The sequence below is a fragment of the Eurytemora carolleeae genome, unplaced genomic scaffold, assembly GCF_000591075.1.
Source record: "Eurytemora carolleeae unplaced genomic scaffold, Eaff_2.0 scaffold2285, whole genome shotgun sequence".
NCBI lineage: Eukaryota > Metazoa > Arthropoda > Copepoda > Calanoida > Temoridae > Eurytemora > Eurytemora carolleeae.
In genome coordinates this window covers 1-21,369 of record NW_019398173.1, presented here as the reverse complement: position 1 = coordinate 21,369, position 21,369 = coordinate 1, and the positions used below count along the sequence as shown (strand labels likewise).

Sequence of the window (21,369 nt, the reverse complement as noted above, 5' to 3'; positions counted from 1 at the left end):
ACTATTGGTAAACAAAGTGTACTATTGGTAAACAAAGTGTACTACAAAGTTTAAATCTAGGAGTTATTCCTTCACCAGAGCAATGGTATGGAAACCTTTCAGCTTTATTAATATTCTTATTAGTTTTATTCTAGAAGATTTTCATGTGTCCTTAAAATTGCATAATATTATATCTAAAAATATGTATATTTTAATAATACCTAAAGAAATAAATACTAAAACTCGTTGACCATCCTTTATTTATGTGACATGTAAGCTGATAATACCTACACACATAGTTTTGAGATTTCCCCAACATTTGCTCTTTAATCTTCCACAGTATTGATACATTTTAATGTTTTCAAGGTGTTTTGCATAACTTTGCAATTGGTTCTGGTAAAAGGTCAAATTTGAAAAATGTTGCCTTAAAAACTTTTTGACATTTATTATTTTTATAAATCAATGAAAATTATTGGATAAAGATAAACTTGTTACTAAAAATAAGATACTGTAGTTAATATCTTGTAAATAATAAATTGCCTCTCAAGAGATGAGCAGCCTTAAAACTGCCCCATGTTTGGGATTTCTAAAATGTGGTGTGCAGTTTGTATCTTAAAAATAAAGAGTTACTTAGAAATTTTACTAAATTTTCAAATATTGAATACAACCCAGGTTGTTTAAATATTCAATGTCTTCAACAGTTTTTATAAGATACAAAGAAGGAGGCTAAATTTTACCATGTTTAAATACTTACAATGTTTTTCTATACTTCTTTGACATCTGTCAACTTTACGAAAATCAAAGACAAATTGCATGTTTAGGATCCAGTGTTTAATGTACTGCATGACACCCTACCGTGAAAATTACATCAAAACTTGTCTATGATATATCTATTATATAAATCCATTGGGTTTAGGGTATTAATTTAAACTGTTATAAACTTTTGACAATCTAAAAATTACCCTGCTCCTCCTGCACATCAAAATATCTATTTATATACTTTGCTTGGGTGTCTGTTTATTTGTTTGCCTGTTTGTATCCATTAAACGTAAAAATAGTTGAACCGATCAGGACCACACTTTTTGTGAGACTTGCGTGACCCCAAGGAAGGTTTTTGAATGATCAAATTTTCAAAAATTTGCCTCTAACAACATTTGATTTCTGAAAATTTTGAAAATCAAAGAAAACTTTTTATAAAATTCTTGAAATTTTTGTTTGTTTTTGTTTTACTATGTATTCAAAGAGAACATGTTCACAATTGAAATAGAAAATGGACGCTAAGCGCTCTGAAAGTCTAGTTTTCTATTTTATTAATCTTAATAATTAATAACTTTCACAAAGTAACTTTAATGTCGAAGATGTAGAAATCTGATCCTGGTTGTATCAGAAAGTTTGGTTCTCATAAAATAAAAAAAATCATCAGTTTAAAGTAGAAAACAAATGTATTTACTATGTAGGCAAAAAAGTTATATTTTTTAATTACATTTAACTATCACACCAGCATGACCAGCATGATTATACTTCATACTAATTTCAACCCAACCTTCTTCAGTGTAAATTTCCATACTTGAGCTTGGGCTTTCTTGTCCTCCATAAACAGCAAGGTTACCATTGACGAATGCCATGGTGGGTAAATATCTTGGCTGTTTCATTAACTGGACTTCTCTCCAAACTTGGCCTTCAAGATTGTAAACCTCAACAGTTTTCAGTAGTTTCCAGTAGTCCCCAGGGAGTTCAAAGCCACCGCCTACATAGATTTCATTCTGGTACAAAGAGCACCCTGCTCCACTCCTTTAGAAAATATTTTATTTCAGATCAATTCTGCATGCATGAGTAGTAGAGGGGAGTGAATTTTCAAAAAATTAAACAATTTGCTGAAAATTATTACAGCAGTAGTCAATTCTTATGTAAAAAATAATTCTAAGAACAATTTCTTTTGTGCCACTGCAAGTTTCAACCTTTTAGTCTTTTTCTGAGAACTTTGATTTCGCAGTACACAAGCTAAATGCTTCCAATGATAATGCCAATAGTCCAAAAAAAAACAATGTTAAGAACAAATTCTTTTATGACAGTCTTTGATTCAAGGTCGTCTTTGTTAGCTAACTGGCACTGTAAGTTTTGACTTGTATATATTCTTTTTCAGAAATCTATTATTTCACAATAAGCATGCAATATGCTTCCCATTATTATATGGTGATAGTCAATTTTAATGTTTAACAAATTTCTAAGAACAATTTCTTTGGTGACACTGTCTGATTGAAAATCGTCTTTGTTAGCTAACTGCCACTGCAATTCTTTACCCAACTGTACTCTATTCTGAGATTGTTTATTTCACAATATGCATGCAATATGCTTCCAATCATTACGGCGATAGTCACTTCTAATGTTAAAAACAATTCTAAAAACATCTTCTGTTGTTGTCTTCTTATGCTAAATGGCACACAGATCCAAAAAATGTCAGTCATAAATTTCAATGCCAGTTAGCTTTAGAAGACGACCTCCAATCAATAAGTATCACAAAAGAGATTGTTTTTAAAATAATTTTTACAGTAGAAATGACTATTCCTGTGAATATTGAAAGCATAATGCTTGTTTATTGTAAAATAACAGATTTCAGAAAAAGAGTAGGTAAAAACTCACAGTGCCAGTTAGGTAATGAAAACGACTTCCAATCTATTAAAATGTCAAAAAAGAATTTGCTCTTAGAATAGTTTTTTTTACATAAAAAATCACCTTAATCATTGAAAGCATTTTCTTGTGTACTATAAAATCACAAATCTCAGAAAAAAGGGAAAAAAGGCCAAAACTTGCAGTGCCAGTTAGCTAAAGAAGACAACTTCCAATCAAAAAGTGTCAAAAAAAGAAATTGTTCTTAGAATTGTTTTAACATAGGAATTGACAAACGCCTAATTTTGTGAAGAAAATTTAAAATTCACTCCCACCTAAATTGAGTAAAGGGCAAATTGCACTTTATATCCCTGGCCCAAAACTAAAATTTGTAAGAAATATTTTTGATTTTAAAGACAGTGCAATCTTGTTGTGGGATAATTTATCTCTAGATTAAGATATTCAACGAATGTTTTAATACAGGGCACCTGATAACTGAATTTTTATATCACACATGTGATAGAATCAAAATGATAGAATCATAATAGAATTATAGGTTTTTATTAGTAAGCTATGATGCCAATAATGCATGGAGAAAATACAGTGAAATACCATTATTTTACTTAATAAAACATGATTTTACAGTTTTGCAATACCTAGGTGTAGGCATATCTGGAAGAGTGTCTAATTGAATCCCAGTAAAGTCATAGAGCTCTATTGTCGAAAGAATAGTTTTGTTATAGTTCTGTCCTCCAATGAGTAACACTGTAGAGTCACTAAAATAAGTAAAAAAATTAAGAAATTAATAAAGTATAATTTCAAGTGACCCTCCATGCAAAATGGCAATTCCTATTTTATAATGGCACACTTGAAAACTTTATCTGATCAATAATGTGAAAGAAATTGTTGTTTTTCCAGGTTTGAAAGTGGTTTATTTGATACTTACTTACTAAAGAAATAAATAATTACTTACTTATTTCTTAGTGTCAGTAGAAAAGTTTAAAATTATAAACAATTGATATATTTAATTCATACTTGAACAGGCAAAGCTTTAAAGGGCATCGTTGTGAATAAGGCATATTGGAATTTTGACTTGCAGGGATGCTTGAAATTACGATTTGAAATTTGAGAATGAGGAAATTTCACATCATACAATCTGATTTAAAGATTTCTTCATGTTCAAAAAATTGGAAATAATGGATTATCGCAGAATTTTGGTAAAATCATAGTTCCTGATTCTAACAGGACAATGACCAGCTCTTCCAAATGACAGGTTTTGTTCTAAAAGTGTCCAGGTATATCCATCAAATATCTCAATGGATTTTGATTTTCCCATTTCCCTACAACAAAAGAAAAGGATTGAAAAAGACATAAAATAAAACATGCATGGGTCCAATTGTGCATGATCTGATCCAGTGTAACAATTTACAAGTCTAAAGAACAAGTAAGTGTTGAACTAAGCCTCCTGACTTCTCAGTTTGTCATATTTTCACATCAGAGCCAAAAATTGGATCATTTCATGGAGAAGGAAAAATGTTTTTAAAATGTGAGTTTTCAATATGTTAAAAAAGTGAATTTTATGTGTTACTGTAAAAGCACTTAAACATTAAATTTTTTTCCTTTCATCAACAAATATTTGAAATCTTATAAAGTGTCCTTCAAAATAAATTCCCCAAAAACTGATGAAAAATCACAACCCCTCAAAAACTCAATAAAGTAGAATCTATGTTTTGTCAAATGGTGTTTTTTTCTTTTCCATGATTCTCTGATGCTGGAGACTGAATATGTGCATGCAAAATGCAAAGTAAGGATTTAGACTGAATGTCCAGTATCCATCATATGTTTTTAAAATTAATTATTCTTACGTTGAGCGTGAATCCCCTCCTGTTACAAGAATGACGTCATCAAAGGATGTCATTGTAAAATATTGTCTAGATTCCTTCATAGAAGGTGCAGGGACCCAACTTCCTCCCATGTACTTGTAGCACTCATTCCTACAGTATGGGGCTTAATGATAAAATGAGTAAAACCATAATTTAAGCTGTTTTAAATTCTCAGTTAGCGTTAGAACCCTAATTTTATGTCGTCTTCAACATACTGCAGTGTTTCAGATGAAATTGAAAACATGATTTAGCTCTGTACTAGCTACCTCCATACAGTACATTGAGTTGTGGCAAGTATTGTAAATACTCCGTTTAAATGTATGGGGTAACAGTGTTTTGTTTTAAATAGAGGACCAGTATAAATAAACACAATTCAGAATGACAAGATACTGGTCAGCTAAAATTTGTTTTCTACAGATTGACCACGAGAAGTAAAACGTATTCATTGACCTTTTTGTATGACGAGTTCATGATATACAAGGGGTTGTACAATTTTCAGCCTTTTATTTTATTCTAATGTATCTAGGATTAAAACCTCAAAGTAATACTATACATTGTAACACTAAGCTTGGTTACCTGATGACACGATCCAACATTCCCCCACAGTAGTAAATAACCCCTTTTAGTACTGCTGCTCCTAGTGCAGAGTCAATTTACTAGGGTTTCCAGTCGTAATTACGTTACATGTAATTACGCGTAACACTTTCTTTCACTTACGCAGGAGCATTATGCCTAATTTCGCGTTTATTACGTTTACGAAAGAAAGTCTAGTTTCACGTAATTAATGCGTAATTTCGCGAAATTACGTAATACAAAACAATTTCGTAATAAATAAAGTACATATTAGTTCTCAGAAATATTTATAGCGGGAAAGTATGTGTAAGGATACAACCATGTTAAACATATTTTGAAGATTTTATTGACATTTTTTTCAAACAAGGAAGGTAAACTTGAGAAAGTAGGTTGAAATATTAACAAGTCGTCGAAAATTGAAAATTTATAGATTATGTATTTTTTTGATAAAAATAAATTGTTGGCCCTTTGTTAAGCTTTTTAGTTGTCGAACGTGAAAATTACATCAACATAGTATGGCTGAAATTAAAGTTTCGGTAATTACGCATAATTTATAAAAAATTTTACGAAATTACCAGGTAGAAATTACGCAAAATTATGCCGTAATTACACGTAATTATAGTTTCGCTTATAACGCGTAATCAGTACAAAATTTTGCAAAATTACGTTGTAGTAATTACGCGAAATTACCCCATAATTTTGCGAAATGGATATTTCCCCAATTATGTGTAATCATGCAAAATTACACGAAATGAAAATTATTACGCGTAACTGCATGTGATTACACGTTGTAGTATTCTCTTACTACTAAAAATGTGCAATAAATTGGCAAACTTAATTAGCAAACTTTGATAAGATCACACTTCAAGTTATTGTACTTGTATTAGATCTATTATCTTTGCAACCTGACAACATTGCAGATCAGGTTATTTCCAATACTCGGACCTAACCCTCATGCGTTGCTGTTATCTTTGCAACCTGGCAAAATTATACTTTAGGCTATCTCTATCATGCAGAGTAAACCTTTATATAACTATTTGCTCGTGCAATAATTAACACCCAAAGTAATAAACTTATTTTCTACAATGTTAATACATTTATGTACATAATCATAAATGCATACATTATATTAAATAGAGATAACTAGATGGTTTAATGATCAGCCATGGTTCCTTTACAACTTAGGTCCCTTAGTAGCTCCCTCAGTTAGTTTATACAATCTGAAGTGTAGAACTACTATATTTGCTAATCCATCCATCATGTATTTATCATCTCTATTCCAGGTATGCTGGTCAGCCTGCTCCTGTAATCTGTGGAGCAGCTTCCCAACCTGAACATAAATCCTGGAGCATACCTCATCCCTGTTAGCTTCAGGATGAAGTCTAAACTACCGCTCCCAGGCCTTCCTTGCATCCCATGCATTGACGTTGGGGTCTACAAGGGGATCTTGGGTGCTTGTGTCCTTCATAGTAGAGGACACCATACTCTCCAGCTCCTGGTTCAGCTCTGCTAACTTATCCATCACCTCCTGCATGGTTTGCACCAGGACTTCAGTCTCCTCCTCCATATCTTCATCTATAGCAGCTTCATTGGTGTAAGCTGGATTCATCTTCATCTAAGTAGCTCGTCCAGTTAGGTTCCCTCTGTATGCTGTCTGTTTGCTGTATGTAGCACAGGACCCAGAGTGGTAGTGTGCAGGAGACTTGTGTCTACTGCTATGGCTCGGGTTGTACTGATCCCTGGTATCCAGTTGTATTCAAAGGACTGTTCACTCTTATTAAGAACAATCTGAAATACAACAACATAAGAGAATAATCTATTATGTTGGAAACCCTACTGAATTTACCTTGCTTATTCTAATTAAAGAAGGGTTCTAAGAGCTAAGACTGTATTTTAAATCACAAAACTATTGAGCCATGTTTGCAGATAAAAGTGCAGCCTGCTTATAATATTTGCACAGTTTTCATGCTTTTTGTGGAAGAAGGATGTTCTCTTTTGATAGTATTTTATGGGAAAATGAAAAGATTAATTAGTAGCTTGAATCTTTCCTCTCTCTGAATATCTTAAATGTGATTCAATGAGTTATTTAATTGTTTCTGGTTTATTGTTCATTTAACAGGTAGATGATTGCAATCTCCTTGGCAAGAGGGCCAGTCTCGGATTCTTAAGATATCTTACTACATTTTTGATGTTACTTAAATGCTGGTCTAACTTGTATTACCAAAAATCCTGGTTCAATTTCAGGGTAAAAATAGTAAATAACCATTCACTAAATAAACATACATAGATTTAAATTAAATAACAAATTGATAAATTAATACATCATTAAATTGATAATGCTTGTTTTGGGATATAACCACCCCTAAACCAAGCCAACAATTAGAGCCAATTAGAGAAAGATAGTATTCCAGATACTAGATATAACTGGCGTATATAAAGGTGTTCTAAAAAAGCATTCATGAAACAATAATACATCATTAAATCATAATTTTTTTGTTTGCTAATTGTTATTTGTCATGTAAAATGTTGGCAATAATATAAAACATTTCTTTCTGATTTTATAATGTGAAATCCCAAACTATAAGAATCCCAAAGAAATGTCAACCAATGTTGGGATGATAAAAAGGGTTGGTAAATTGGGAGTTGGAATAATTGAGAAGATTGAGTGATGAATAGATGTTTTATGGGGATCAGTGCATTGGAAAGAGAATGAGCAAAATATAGAAGTTCAGAACAAAGATACAGAAACAATAAAATATGTGTACATAAAACTATGGAGGATAAGAAATTTAGTGGATAAAAATGTTAACGGATGAAGAGGACATTTTGGAAGGAATTAGTGGATTATTGTTAAGTTTGAAAAGTGAGAGAAAAGAGTATACAAATCTTTATTAGAATCATCCACTCTGGAAACTTATGATTTTCTGCTTAATTAGTGGAATTTAGACACAGATTAATTTCTTGTGTCAGAATGCTGGAAATACAAGAATTAGGAACATACTTGCAGTCATTATAACCCACAAATAGTTGCTCCTACAGACTACAGTTGGGGTAAAACTTCTTTGACCTACCTGGAGCATAGCCACTCTTTGGTATGTCTGGAATCGACAAATTGCAAGGATAACTCTCAGTGATGCCTGAAAACAAATTGACCGTTTTTGGCCACTTCACAGTTATATATCTAAATGCAAAGAATATTTTGAAAATGCTATATGTTATAAAGACATTGCACACACACTCACAATCACATTACTGTTTCATGCAAAAATATAGCCAGACGTTGAAAATAATGCTGGTAACTCACTCCCCAAATACTGTTTTAATATAAAGACTTAGAATTAGAATTGAAATGGTCAAAATAAGATGTCATAAATACCATATCATTTCAACTAAATCAAAAATTACACAGAATTTTGTGTCATATTCCTCATTAAAAACTTTGTAGCATAAACTTTGTAGCATTTTTTTACCGGTACATATGGTCTGAATTCACGTTTATCTAATGACATCTGAAATTATTTTCAATATTTGGGTTTTTTATAAAAAAATCAAAATAATAATTTTAGCTTTATTTCACCAGGATATCAATCATTCTGTCATAAATATAAAACTTTATAGTTGACTGTTTAGCCATATTGCCAATTTATAACCATTTCATCATTTTAAGAGGATATCAATCATCCTGTCATAAAGATAAAACTTTATAGTTGACTGTTTACCCATGTTGCCAATTTATAACCATTTCATCATTTTAAGAGGATATCAATCATCCTGTCATTAAGATAAAACTTTATAGTTGACTGTTTAGCCATATCTCCAATTTATAACAATTTCATCCTGTAAAAATTATTATTGTATTTATGTTGATTGATGAATTCCACACCAATAGCNATTTTCCAAAAAAAAATCCCGCATTTCATAGTCAAGTTACGCTCAGGAATTCCAATAAAAGCTATTTTATAGTGTATTTTTATGTTATAGAGCAAATGACGTGTTTAGTCATAGAGCAGATTGAATATAGAGCAAATGACGTATAGAGCAAATGACGTATAGAGCAAATGACTTGATAGATCAAATGGAACTAGAGCAAATGGCCATAGAGCAAATAGAAATAGAGAAGATGTCGAAGCACCCTCCAGCCAAGAGAAGTCTGCTTGAATTAAAAGATTAAATGATCATGGGACTGTATGATGAAGAGTTGATGGAAACATGCATTTTTTTAATGGTGGAAGAACCACTACAGGAAATCGAGATAAAAGCAATACTAGACCGCCAACTAGTTTCCTGTGATAATGAAGAAAAAGAAGAACAAATTTCAAGGGATTGCGGACACAAGGGACAAGAATGGTATGTGGATTTAAAGAAGCATTTCCTAGAATGGGAAAAGAATAAGTCCCATATTAGAGAAAATTATTTTTGATGTAAAATCTAAATGTTAAATCAAATAAAAATAACAAACAATTCACATGTTCTGCAGTGCTGAAGGATACCCAGAGCACTCCACAATGATATCAAACCCATCCTCTTGAGTTTGATCGTAGCATGTACAAGCATTAGGCAGTATATGTGGGATACAGGAATACATCCTGCTCAGGAGGGAGGAAAGGTGCACTTTTCATTTTGTTTGAACTTATAAATGTTTGTTCAAAATCTTGAACACAATGTTAAGGATATCTCACAGCTGTTTATATCCCTGACATTGTAATCAAAACGTGAAGTTGTCTTGTGATAGTGTAGAACAAAATGGGGTTTCCCAGTGTTGTGCATAGATCTTACAATGCCATCATTGGTGGATTTTCCAATGAATTCATCGCAGTTTCTAATAAAGGAAAATATGGTAAAGGAGACAACTTAGTCATGTTTGTGATAAAATTTCATAAATTAAAAAATCATCAGTATAAAGTAGAAAATAAATGTATTTACTGTCTAGGTATAACAATATGAATATTTTAATTGCAGACAACTATCACACCAGCATGACCATCATGATTATACTTCATACTACTTTCAACCCAACCTTCTTCAGTGTAAACTTCCATACTCGAGCTTGGGCTTCCTTGTCCTCCATAAACACTTAGGTTACCATTGACAACTGCCATGATGGGTAAATATCGGTGCCGTTTCATTAACTGGATGTTTCTCCAAACTCGGCCTTCAAGATTGTAAACCTCAACAGTTTGTTTGATATACCCGCCCAAGGAGCCACCTGATACATAGATTTCATTCTGGAACAAAGAGCACCCTGCTCCAGTTCTAAACATATATAAAAAGTATAATTTGACAAAATTTCATTTTCTTTTGGAAAATGTTTTTTTCAGAAAGTTTAAAAAAATTAAAATTTTTCTCAGATTAATTATTGCATGGTAAGGTGCTTAGTGCACTTTACTTCCATGGCCAAAAACTAAAATTTCTTCAAAATACTTCTGATTTTAAAAGGCAGCTGAATCTCCTTGTGGGATAATTTATCTCTCTAAAAGGATATTTAACAAATGTTTAAATACAGTGCACAAGAGAACTAAATTATTATGTCATGCATGCAACAGAATCAAGATGATAGAATCATAATAAATGATGCATGGAGAAAATACATGGAAATAGCATTATTTTACTTAATAAAACATGATTTTGCAGTTTTTAATACCTAGGTGTAGGCATATCTGGAAGAGTGGCTAAAAGAATCCCAGAAAAGTCATAGAGCTCTATTGTCGAAATATCAGTGTTATTTGAGATGTATCCTCCAATGAGTAATACTGTAGAGTCACTAAAAGTAGTAAACAAATTAAAAAATTAATAAAGTATAATTTCAAGTGACCCTCCATGCAAAATGGCAATTCCTATTTTATAATGGCACACTTGAAAACTTTATCTGATCAATAATGTGGAAGAAATTGTTGTTTTTCCAGGTTTGAAAGTGGTTTATTTGATACTTACTTACTAAAGAAATAAAAAATTACTTACTTATTTCTTAGTGTCAGTAGAAAAGTTTAAAATTATAAACAATTGATATATTTAATTCATACTTGAACAGGCAAAGCTTTAAAGGGCATCGTTGTGAATAAGGCATATTGGAATTTTGACTTGCAGGGATGCTTGAAATTACGAATTGAAATTTGAGAATGTGGAAATTTCACATCATACAATCTGATTTAAAGATTTCTTCATGTTCAAAAAATTAGAAATAATGGATTATCGCAGAATTTTGGTAAAATCATAGTTCCTGATTCTAACAGGACAATGACCAGCTCTTCCAAATGACAGGTTTTGTTCTAAAAGTGTCCAGGTATATCCATCAAATATCTCAATGGATTTTGATTTTCCCATTTCCCTACAACAAAAGAAAAGGATTGAAAAAGACATAAAATAAAACATGCATGGGTCCAATTGTGCATGATCTGATCCAGTGTAACAATTTACAAGTCTAAAGAACAAGTAAGTGTTGAACTAAGCCTCCTGACTTCTCAGTTTGTCATATTTTCACATCAGAGCCAAAAATTGGATCATTTCATGGAGAAGGAAAAATGTTTTTAAAATGTGAGTTTTCAATATGTTAAAAAAGTGAATTTTATGTGTTACTGTAAAAGCACTTAAACATTAAATTTTTTTCCTTTCATCAACAAATATTTGAAATCTTATAAAGTGTCCTAAATAAATTCCCCAAAAACTGATGAAAAATCACAACCCCTCAAAAACTCAATAAAGTAGAATCTATGTTTTGTCAAATGGTGTTTTTTTCTTTTCTCTGATGCTGGAGACTGAATATGTGCATGCAAAATGCAAAGTAAGGATTTAGACTGAATGTCCAGTATCCATCATATGTTTTTAAAATTAATTATTCTTACGTTGAGCGTGAATCCCCTCCTGTTACAAGAATGACGTCATCAAAGGATGTCATTGTAAAATATTGTCTAGATTCCTTCATAGAAGGTGCAGGGACCCAACTTCCTCCCATGTACTTGTAGCACTCATTCCTACAGTATGGGGTTTAAAGATAATATGAGTAATACCATAATTTAAGGTGTTTCAAATTCTCAGTGAGCATTAGAACCCTAATGTTTTGTCGTCTTCAACATATTGGAGTGTTTCAGATGAAATTGAAAACATGAATTCAGTTCTGTACTAGCTACATCCATACAGTACATTGAGTTGTACATACTCCGTTCAAATGTATGGGGTAACAGTGTTTTGTTTTAAATAGATGACCAGTATAAATAATTACATTTCTTTTTTAAGATCTAGATGTTTATTATCTCTGTATTGAGATTATAATAAAGATACAAAATTGTTTGTTTTAATTTTGCAAAAGCTATTTTACAATAGTTGCATGTTAATACATTTGTATTTTAGTTTAAGAAGAATCCTTTAGTTTACGGATACATTTTTTTTCCAAAATTCGTATTACATATATATTCTTAGGAGAAAAAAAAACTTTTTCAAGAATTTTGGACTATGGAATTAACAAGAGTTCTCTTTTTTGTAGTTAGATTGCGTGAAATTGAAGAACATCGTTCTCTATTCAAATATAGACAAAACAGCAGTTCCAGAGAAAAAATTTCATGTTATATAGTAAGATAGCATACTTGTGCGTGATTTGAAATGAAAACAAGACATAAACAATGTGTGCTATCGTTTATAGGAATATGCAATGAATAACTCTTATGCATGTTTTCACATAAACATGCAGGGGTGCGAGTTTTTTTATAATAAAAAATATTGGTGTTAGCTTCATAATGAGGAACATTGATGGTTCCTTGTTAATATTGAGGCTACATAATCTAGGATAGTGGAAAAAAAACAAGATTTCGGTCTTTTCATGTTCATCGTCTCTTGGCTGATACTACGTGCTCGTCACGGTTCCTTGGACGTTTTCTCCTTGCAGAGGAGTTTGTCTTAGTGATCCACTCGTTCGGGAACACAATTCAGAATGACAAGATACTGATCAGCTAAAATTTGTTTTCTACAGATTGACCCCAAGAAGTAAAACATATTCATTGACCTTTTTGTATGACGAGTTCATGATGTATAAGGGGTTGTACAATTTTCAGCTTTATAGTCTGCATAAACAATCTATTCTTATGTATCTAGAATTATAACATAGAAGTATTCCTTTGTAAGTCTAGTAAGAAACAAAATACATTATAGACATGACAGATTAAGCTAATAGCTTGGTTACCTGATGACACCATCCAACCGTCCCCCACAGTAGTAAATAACCCCTTTTAGTACTGCTGCTCCTAGTGCAGAGTCAATTTACCTTGCTTATTAACTTAAAGAAGGGTTCTAAGAGCTAAGACTGTATTTTTAAATCACAAAACTATTGAGCAATGTTTGCAGAAGAAAGTGCAACAATTAGTTTGCATGCTTATAATATTTGCACAGTTTTCATGCTTTTTGTGGAAGAAGGATATTCTCTTTTGATAGTATTTTATGGGAAAATGAAAAGATTAATTAGTAGCTTGAATCTTTCCTCTCTCTGAATATCTTAAATGTGATTCAATGAGTTATTTAATTGTTTCTGGTTTATTGTTCATTTAACAGGTAGATGATTGCAATCTCCTTGGCAAGAGGGCCAGTCTCGGATTCTTAAGATATCTTACTACATTTTTGATGTTACTTAAATGCTGGTCTAACTTGTATTACCAAAAATCCTGGTTCAATTTCAGGGTAAAAATAGTAAATAACCATTCACTAAATAAACATACAAAGATTAAGATTATACAACAAATTGATAAATTGATACATCATTAAATTGATAATGCTTGTTTTGGGATATAACCACCCCTAAACCAAGCCAACAATTTAAAACCACGTAGTTAGAGAAAAGATAGAATTCCAGCTACTAGATATAACTTGTTATATTAAAGGTGTTCTAAAAAAGCATTCATGAAACAATAATACATCATTAAATCATAATTTTTTTGTTTGCTAATTGTTATTTGTCATGTAAAATGTTGGCAATAATATAAAACATTTCTTTCTGATTTTATAATGTGAAATCCCAAACTATAAGAATCCCAAAGAAATGTCAACCAATGTTGGGATGATAAAAAGGGTTGGTAAAGTGGGAGTTGGAGTAATTGGGAAGATTGAGTAATGAAAAAATGTTTTATGGGGATCAGTGCATTGGAAAGAGAATGAGCAAAATATAGAAGTTCAGAATAAAGATACAGAAATAATAAAATATGTGTACATAAAACTATGGAGGATAAGAAATTTAGTGGATAAAAATGTTAACGGATGAAGAGGACATTTTGGAAGGAATTAGTTGATTATTGTTAAGTTTGAAAAGTGAGAGAAAAGAGTATACAAATCTTTATTAGAATCATCCACTCTGGAAACTTATGATTTTCTGCTTAATTAGTGGAATTTTAGACACAGATTAATTTCTTGTGTCAGAATGCTGGAAATACAAGAACTAGGAACATTCTTGCAGTCATTATTACCCACAAATAGTTGCTCCTACAGACTACAGTTGGGGTAAAACTTAAACAAATTCTTTGACCTACCTGGAGCATAGCTACTATTTGGTACGTCTGGAATCGACAAATTGCAAGGATAACTCTCAGTGATGCCTGAAAACAAATTGTGAAGAAAATGGTTAATTCAAGTATTTTGACTACTTTAACCATTTTGACTGATTTGACCAGGTTGACCGTTTTTGCCACATCACAGTTATATATTTAAATACAAAGTATATTTTGAAAATGCTATATGTTATAAAGACATTGCACACACACTCACAATCACATCACTGTTTCATGCAGAAATACAGCCAGACATTGAAAATAATACTGGTAAGTTAAACTTGTGATTATATAATTTTTGAGTTACACTCCCCAAATACTGTTTTAATATAAAGAATTTGAATTGAAATGGTCAAAATAAGATGTTATAAATACCATATCATTTCAACTAAATCAAAAATTACACAGAATTTTGTGTCACATTCCTCATTAAAAACTTTGTAGCATAAACTTTGATATAATTTTTTTACCGGTACATACTTATACTGGGTTTATTCACATTTATCTAATGACATCTAAAATTATTTTCAATATTTGGGTTTTTTATATAAAAATCAAAATAGTAATTTTAGCTTAATTTCACCAGGAGATCAATCATCCTGTCATAAATGTAAAACTTTATAGTTGACTGTTTACCCATATTGCCAATTTACAACCATTTCATCATTTTAAGAGGATTTCAATCATCTTGCCATAAATGTAAAACTTTATAGTTGACTGTTTACCCATATCTCCAATTCACAACCATTTCATCATTTTAACAGGATATCAATCATCCTGTCATAAAGATAAGACTTTATAGTTGACTGTTTACCCATATTGCCAATTCACAACCATTTCATCATTTAAACAGAATATCAATCATCTTGTCATAAATATAAAACTTCATAGTTGACTGTTTAGCCATATTTCCAATTTACAACCATTTCATCATTTTAACAGGATATCAATAAAAATAAAACTTTATAGTTGACTGTATAGCCATATTGCCAATCTACAACCATTTCATCATTTAAACAGAATATCAATCATCTTGTCATAAATATAAAACTTTATAGTTGACTGTTTAGCAATATTTCCAATTTACAACCATTTCATCATTTTAACAGGATATCAATCATCCTGTCATAAAGATAAAACTTTATAGTGGACTGTATAGCCATATTGCCAATTTACAACCATTTCATCATTTTAACAGGATATCAATCATCCTATCATAAAGATAAAACTTTATAGTTGACTGTTTACCCATATTGCCAACTTACAACCATTTCATCGTTTTAACAGGATATCAATCATCTTGTCATAAATATAAAACTTTATAGTTGACTGTTTAGCCATATTGCCAATTTACAACCATTTCATCATTTTAACAGGATATCAATCATCTTGTCATAAAGATAAAACTTTATAGTTGACTGTTTAGCCATATTGCCAATTTACAACCATTTCATCATTTTAACAGGATATCAATAAAAATAAAACTTTATAGTTGACTGTATAGCCATATTGCCAATCTACAACCATTTCATCATTTAAACAGAATATCAATCATCTTGTATAAATATAAAACTTTATAGTTGACTGTTTAGCCATATTTCCAATTTACAACCATTTCATCATTTTAACAGGATATCAATCATCCTGTCATAAAGATAAAACTTTATAGTTGACTGTTTACCCATATTTCCAATATTTCATCCTGTAAAAATTATTATTGTATTAATGTTGATTGATGAATTCCACACAAATAGCCAATTACTTCATAAATAAGTTTCTGCAGCGATAAACAGTATTTAGAAAATTCCTTTTGTATTTTTTCTTTCACTATTATGACTTTCTTTGCAACTCTCTAAAATAATTTTGTTTTACTTGAGTATTTATCTCAAAGCTGATTATTAATTTACCATAGTCTCCTCCTAGCAGAACGACTGATTCTTCCCTCATTTCTCCTGAAGGTAAACATTTTTTTCCCATTAATTATATATCTATTTTCAAAGGGGGATTTTTCTTATTTTGTAACTATCAGACAGACAATGTACGCACATTTTTTTGTGTAGTCCGGCTTAAACTAAAATGTGCATTTTTTGTAATTTAAAACAAATAGTCTTTCATTTTCATGACAAAGTTTTGAAATATATTGCCACATTTTGTTTACAAGTAGTCAGAAATCTATTTAGCTGAAAGATAAATTGAATTTAACTAACTACTAATGAGTGGGGAAAAAACTTGCCGAGCCATAATTGGTTTATTTTCAAACCTAATTTCTAAAACATTTTGCTAAGTCACATTTGCCTTGACATATTTTGCCTACTTCAGTTTTGCCTAGGTGACATTTTGCTTTTGTAACTTATTTTCCTAGTTCAGTTAGAAAATTACTAACTAGGCAAAAAATTTGCTCATATGTTACCCTAGGCAATGTGTTACCTAGGTAAGCTGTTATCCAAGCAAAATGTGACTAGCTAGGCAATATGTTACTAGGAAAAATGTGACTAAGCAAAACTAAATTAAGCAAAATGTAGCTGAGCCTTTATGGCTAATCTAAACAACATGAAATAAAATAATTTGATTGACAACTTTGAAGTCATCTTTGACTCTAGAAATATTTTGCGGCATTTGTAATGCATATGCAAATATTTCATGTCCCTGTACTTGAGTTTTAGTATTGATCCCTTTACTTAACAACCTCTTTATCAGTTTCATAGTTTATTTATTAAATACGTATGTAACGTTTATTCATGTTTTAATAAGTTCCTTTAGATATTCAGCTGCTACAGATCAGGATATTTTGTTCAGCTGCTCTCAAGTGTCTGTTATCCTGGTTGCTTGTACAATTTGGGATGCTCTTATTGGGCCTTCAGTGCTTCTTTAACCACTAGATCTGCTCTTTGAGTCCAAGTTATGTTAGCCTTTCTTTCAATCTGAGCTGCTCCCAGAGCTGTTCCTGCTTTGTTAGCCATACTTACAGTTCAAGCTGCTCCCGGAGCTGTGCCTAGATTCTCTGCTATGTTAGCCCTTCTTACAGAGCTCCCAGAGCTATCCTTAGAGTCTCTTGTTTGACTTGGAAGCCTTAGTTATCCTATGTATCCTGCAGCTATTGTTACAACAGATATGTTTTGAACAGAGCTGCTCTGCAATGAATGACATCTTTGTACTCAGGATTATCTGGTTCCACTAGTGGTTCCACAACAGGTATGTGCGGCGTCTCTGTTCTCAGGGTCCTGGATATCCTAGTTTTCCCAAGTACAAGTCCCTAAGCCTTAGTTGGATAAACTGAGCTAAGCTCAAACGTCTATCCTATATTAGATCCTGGAGCATACTTATAGCAAATACCTACTTAATTAATTATGTGAACAAATAACAATGTATATTACATTAGGCCCCAATTCTTGCTACATACTGATCAATCTCCAGGTCCCAGATATCGTAATAACAAAGAGAATAGGAGTAACTATGTCTTATAGCAATAATTTATGCAATATTTATATATGAAACAAAAAATACAAAATAGCCCTAAGTCTGTCTTTTTCAAAAACACCAGAGATTTAACATTCTGAACAAAATCATTCATATCTCCGGAAAGCTCAAAAATTGTAGACCACATTTGGGAAATGACAGTACTGGGGTACTCTGTGATTTTTTTCACACAAAAAATTGCTAAAATAAGGTACCTATGTTCTTGTTTTAAAGCCATCAAACAATTTACATTATTCCTGGTTATTTAGAAGTTCACTGAAATAATAATGGAACTACCATGGGTTGTATGGTAGATTTTCCAGGCCAAAAGATATACAGCCAGTGCTGCAAATGTCAGGCTGATGATGGCAATAACTGAGAAAAAAATAGAATTAAACTAGAGATGTCAACGTTTTGATTTTTCTGGATTTTAGCTTTTGTTATGTATGTGTTCATCAAAAGTATAAACGTTTGAAATGTTACATTGCACAATATGAAATTTTATGGCATGGAGTAACGTTACATATTGGATTTCCTGCACTTAAATACCTTATACAATGTAAATGTTAGTGAAAAAAGTAAGCTCCGTTACGCTTTTCCATTTCCTGTTTAAAAATTTTTTCTAAACGGTTAAAACTTTTGTAATATAACTACAATATTTGAACGTTCCACTTTCATGCAAGGTAAATGTTTTCAGAGACCTTATGTTACACTTTCACTTAATTTGAAAACTAAAAGTTGACATACTTTTTGCTTTAATAAGACATCATTTGGGCATATTTCTGCATGTTGCAATAAATTTCATTTATTTATTTAGACTGTTAAAGCCTCATTCTGTTTAGGATTTTGACCAAAGTGTTTGTAATTTAGAAATAAGTCCAAGCTACCCATCATAAAAAAATGTTGTCTTTGACATTGCATAAATATTAAAATTTTAATGTTAATTAACCTGGCACAATAAACTTTACCCAGCAAGGTTGAACAAATACTTTGGTGTTTTCTTGCTTCTTTTCTTTCTTCTCTTCTTCAACCCCTGAAATCATAAGAAAAAGGCCTCATAATTCTTCAAACTTCGGTCCCTGATAATGAACTGTTGATAGTACTATAAACAACAATAAAAAACCAGCACTTTATATAAATAAATTTTTAAATTACTAAAAACCGGCTCTTTGACCTCGCAAGTCTACATTTGTTGCATAAAATGTGCTGGGTGTTGACTCTAAGTTTACACCTATTTGTCCAGACTGGATGTTACGAGTGAATACATTTACAGTACATGTTGTACAGACTCAGATTTAGTTTTGAGTTAAAAATTTCTTCAAATTATTTTTTACTTAAAGGAAGATACTATTTTCTACAGAATTAACTAAAAATGAGAAGTTTTCTTTGTGAACAATCAAATTTGCATTCCATACAAAAAGAAATGAAGAACATTTTTTTTAATGGGAGTGTTTTTTAATGTCATATGTCATATATTGCATGCATCATATTTTGCATCTGTCAAATGTCATATCTGTAAATTGTTTTACATGGCAAATGTCTTATCCCTAAAAGCATCCCAAATGTCATAAGTCACATCTAAGAAATTATGAAATTTCCCCCAAAAAATATTTTTTAATTAAATTTGCATTTTATCCATGAAAAAAATAATTTGAAGAAATTTGCTAAACCAATATTTTTGTTGGTATTGTTGGTACTGTTGCATAAAACATGCCAGGTCGAATCTACACCTACGATACATATACTGTACATGTTGTACTGACTCAGATTTAGTTTTGAGTGAACAGTGTGCTAAAGCAATATTTTTGGGATAATCACTTCATTGACTTTTTTAACTAGTTAAGTTGATTATTTTTACAAACAAATTTGTTAACAGCAGATCAATATGACAGCCATTTTTTTAATAAAATCAAAAAACATTGATTTGCACATTTCACCATTCCAAAGGAATCATATGTTGCCAATTTTGGCTTTCTAAAACTTTGAGTTTCAACACATCACAACAGGGTTGTTAATCGTTTCCGAAAACAGCTTAGTTTTTCGATTCGTTTTCAATTGTTTTCAAAAACGATCGTCTTGTTTGAGGAAAAAAATGATTGTTTTGTTTTTGAAAAAAAAACGATAAGCAATCGTCTTTTATACGATTTTTACAAAACGATCGTTAACAAAGGGTTGTCATTAACCATCATTAACAAAGGGTCGTTGTAAATGATTGTTAACAAAGGGTGTCGTTGATGATCGTTAATGAAGGGTCGTTGTTAAAGTCGTAAACGAAGGGTGTGGTTAACAATTAGAAGGGTCGTCATTAACGAATCGTTAATGAAGGGTTGTCCTTGTCATACATACTGGATAAGTTGTGAGGAGCTAAAACTTCTTGATATTTTCTTTAAAACTACTCAATGATAAGTACCAATGCCTTTCAGGTCGGTTTCCTCTCTCCTCCTCGCTATGTTATCATCAGTATAATAATAATCAAAATCATCTTCTTCTGTGAGCTTCTCAGAATTTCTAGAAAAATTAATTAATTGGAAGTTTAATATTAGATTTTTTAATGTTGGATTTTGTTTTTTGATTTTAAACAGAAATACAAAAATGTTTTAAGAAAATGTTCAAAAAATCTTCTTTTTTAATTACCTTTTGAACATCATCAAACACAGAGCTTACATTTAAAAAAACTTTTTTTGTGTTGAAAATTGATTCCAGTTTTAAAGTTAGATAAGTGAATGAACCGTTTTAAAGGGACTGTAAGCAAAATTTCTAGAGACCCTCCAAACAAAGATGACAACGCACGATTTACAAGGATATCCTAGAAATCTTTGTCTAATCAAGCATGAAATATACATCAATGTTTAAATTTCTTTTAACTGTTAATTTTCCTTTGTGGTTTCTCTGCGATACTACTTATTTATAAGAAGAAATAGTGAAAATAGAATAGAGAAAATTCCATTCTTGACTTGAGTACGGTTTCAAGGGTACCATTGTCAATCGGGCATTGCCAGTGTTGGATGCAGGGTCACTTAAAATTTTGCTTAGAGTCCCCGCCTCCCTCCTTCACTGAGATACGGATAGAACTAAATTATGAAACCAATTTAATAAAGCAATTTATATTTTTACTTTATTTCTACGGATGAATATTCATTCATATCATTATTCCAGTCCGACTGACTACCCATTTTTTAACCTCTTAAAAATAATATAACTAAAAAATGAAAACTTAAAAAAAAAAAAATATACAAAATTAGCAAACTAAAATGATAGTGAATATACGAGCAAAGAACGGACGGCTTTTAGATGAGCATCATATGTTATCGATCAAAAACGTGCCCCTATTACTCATTAATAATAAACTT

The 21,369-nt window shown here is 31.3% G+C and overlaps 2 protein-coding genes across 2 annotated transcripts; both read right to left on the bottom strand.

Annotated features, from left to right (window-relative positions):
• Nucleotides 1-1,389: 1,389 nt before the first annotated feature.
• On the bottom strand, nucleotides 1,390-6,811 carry LOC111716941 (kelch-like protein 2). Its single transcript, XM_023492450.1, has 6 exons — nucleotides 6,397-6,811; nucleotides 5,046-5,106; nucleotides 4,452-4,580; nucleotides 3,819-3,926; nucleotides 3,243-3,362; nucleotides 1,390-1,770 (listed from the first exon to the last, which is right to left on the bottom strand). Exons 2-6 carry the CDS (start codon nucleotides 5,063-5,065, stop codon nucleotides 1,455-1,457), a joined length of 693 nt encoding a protein of 230 aa, XP_023348218.1. The 5' UTR covers nucleotides 5,066-5,106; nucleotides 6,397-6,811; the 3' UTR covers nucleotides 1,390-1,454.
• A 3,129-nt stretch (nucleotides 6,812-9,940) lies between these two features.
• Nucleotides 9,941-21,205, bottom strand: LOC111716940 (kelch-like protein 3). The gene is made up of 11 exons (XM_023492449.1): nucleotides 21,134-21,205; nucleotides 20,430-20,527; nucleotides 18,969-19,052; nucleotides 18,317-18,394; nucleotides 16,471-16,515; nucleotides 14,546-14,611; nucleotides 13,213-13,273; nucleotides 11,882-12,010; nucleotides 11,260-11,367; nucleotides 10,684-10,803; nucleotides 9,941-10,295 (listed from the first exon to the last, which is right to left on the bottom strand). The coding sequence occupies exons 1-11, from the start codon at nucleotides 21,190-21,192 to the stop codon at nucleotides 9,992-9,994; spliced, it is 1,152 nt and encodes a 383-aa protein (XP_023348217.1). The 5' UTR covers nucleotides 21,193-21,205; the 3' UTR covers nucleotides 9,941-9,991.
• Between the last annotated feature and the right edge of the window lie 164 nt (nucleotides 21,206-21,369).

Excerpts from the sequence above, each read along its gene's own strand:
- LOC111716941 (XM_023492450.1), bottom strand. The coding sequence starts at position 5,065 with ATGTTGGATCGTGTCATCAG. Across the intron at positions 3,363-3,818 it reads CATTGTCCTGTTAGAATCAG|TGACTCTACAGTGTTACTCA; the intron begins GAACTATGATTT and ends TACTTATTTTAG. Across the intron at positions 1,771-3,242 it reads CCAGATATGCCTACACCTAG|GAGTGGAGCAGGGTGCTCTT; the intron begins GTATTGCAAAAC and ends TATTTTCTAAAG.
- LOC111716940 (XM_023492449.1), bottom strand. The coding sequence starts at position 21,192 with ATGGGTAGTCAGTCGGACTGGAATAATGATATGAATGAATATTCATCC. Across the intron at positions 18,395-18,968 it reads GGTAAAGTTTATTGTGCCAG|TTATTGCCATCATCAGCCTG; the intron begins GTTAATTAACAT and ends TTTTTTTCTCAG. Across the intron at positions 16,516-18,316 it reads AATCTACCATACAACCCATG|GAGAAATGAGGGAAGAATCA; the intron begins GTAGTTCCATTA and ends GTTTACCTTCAG.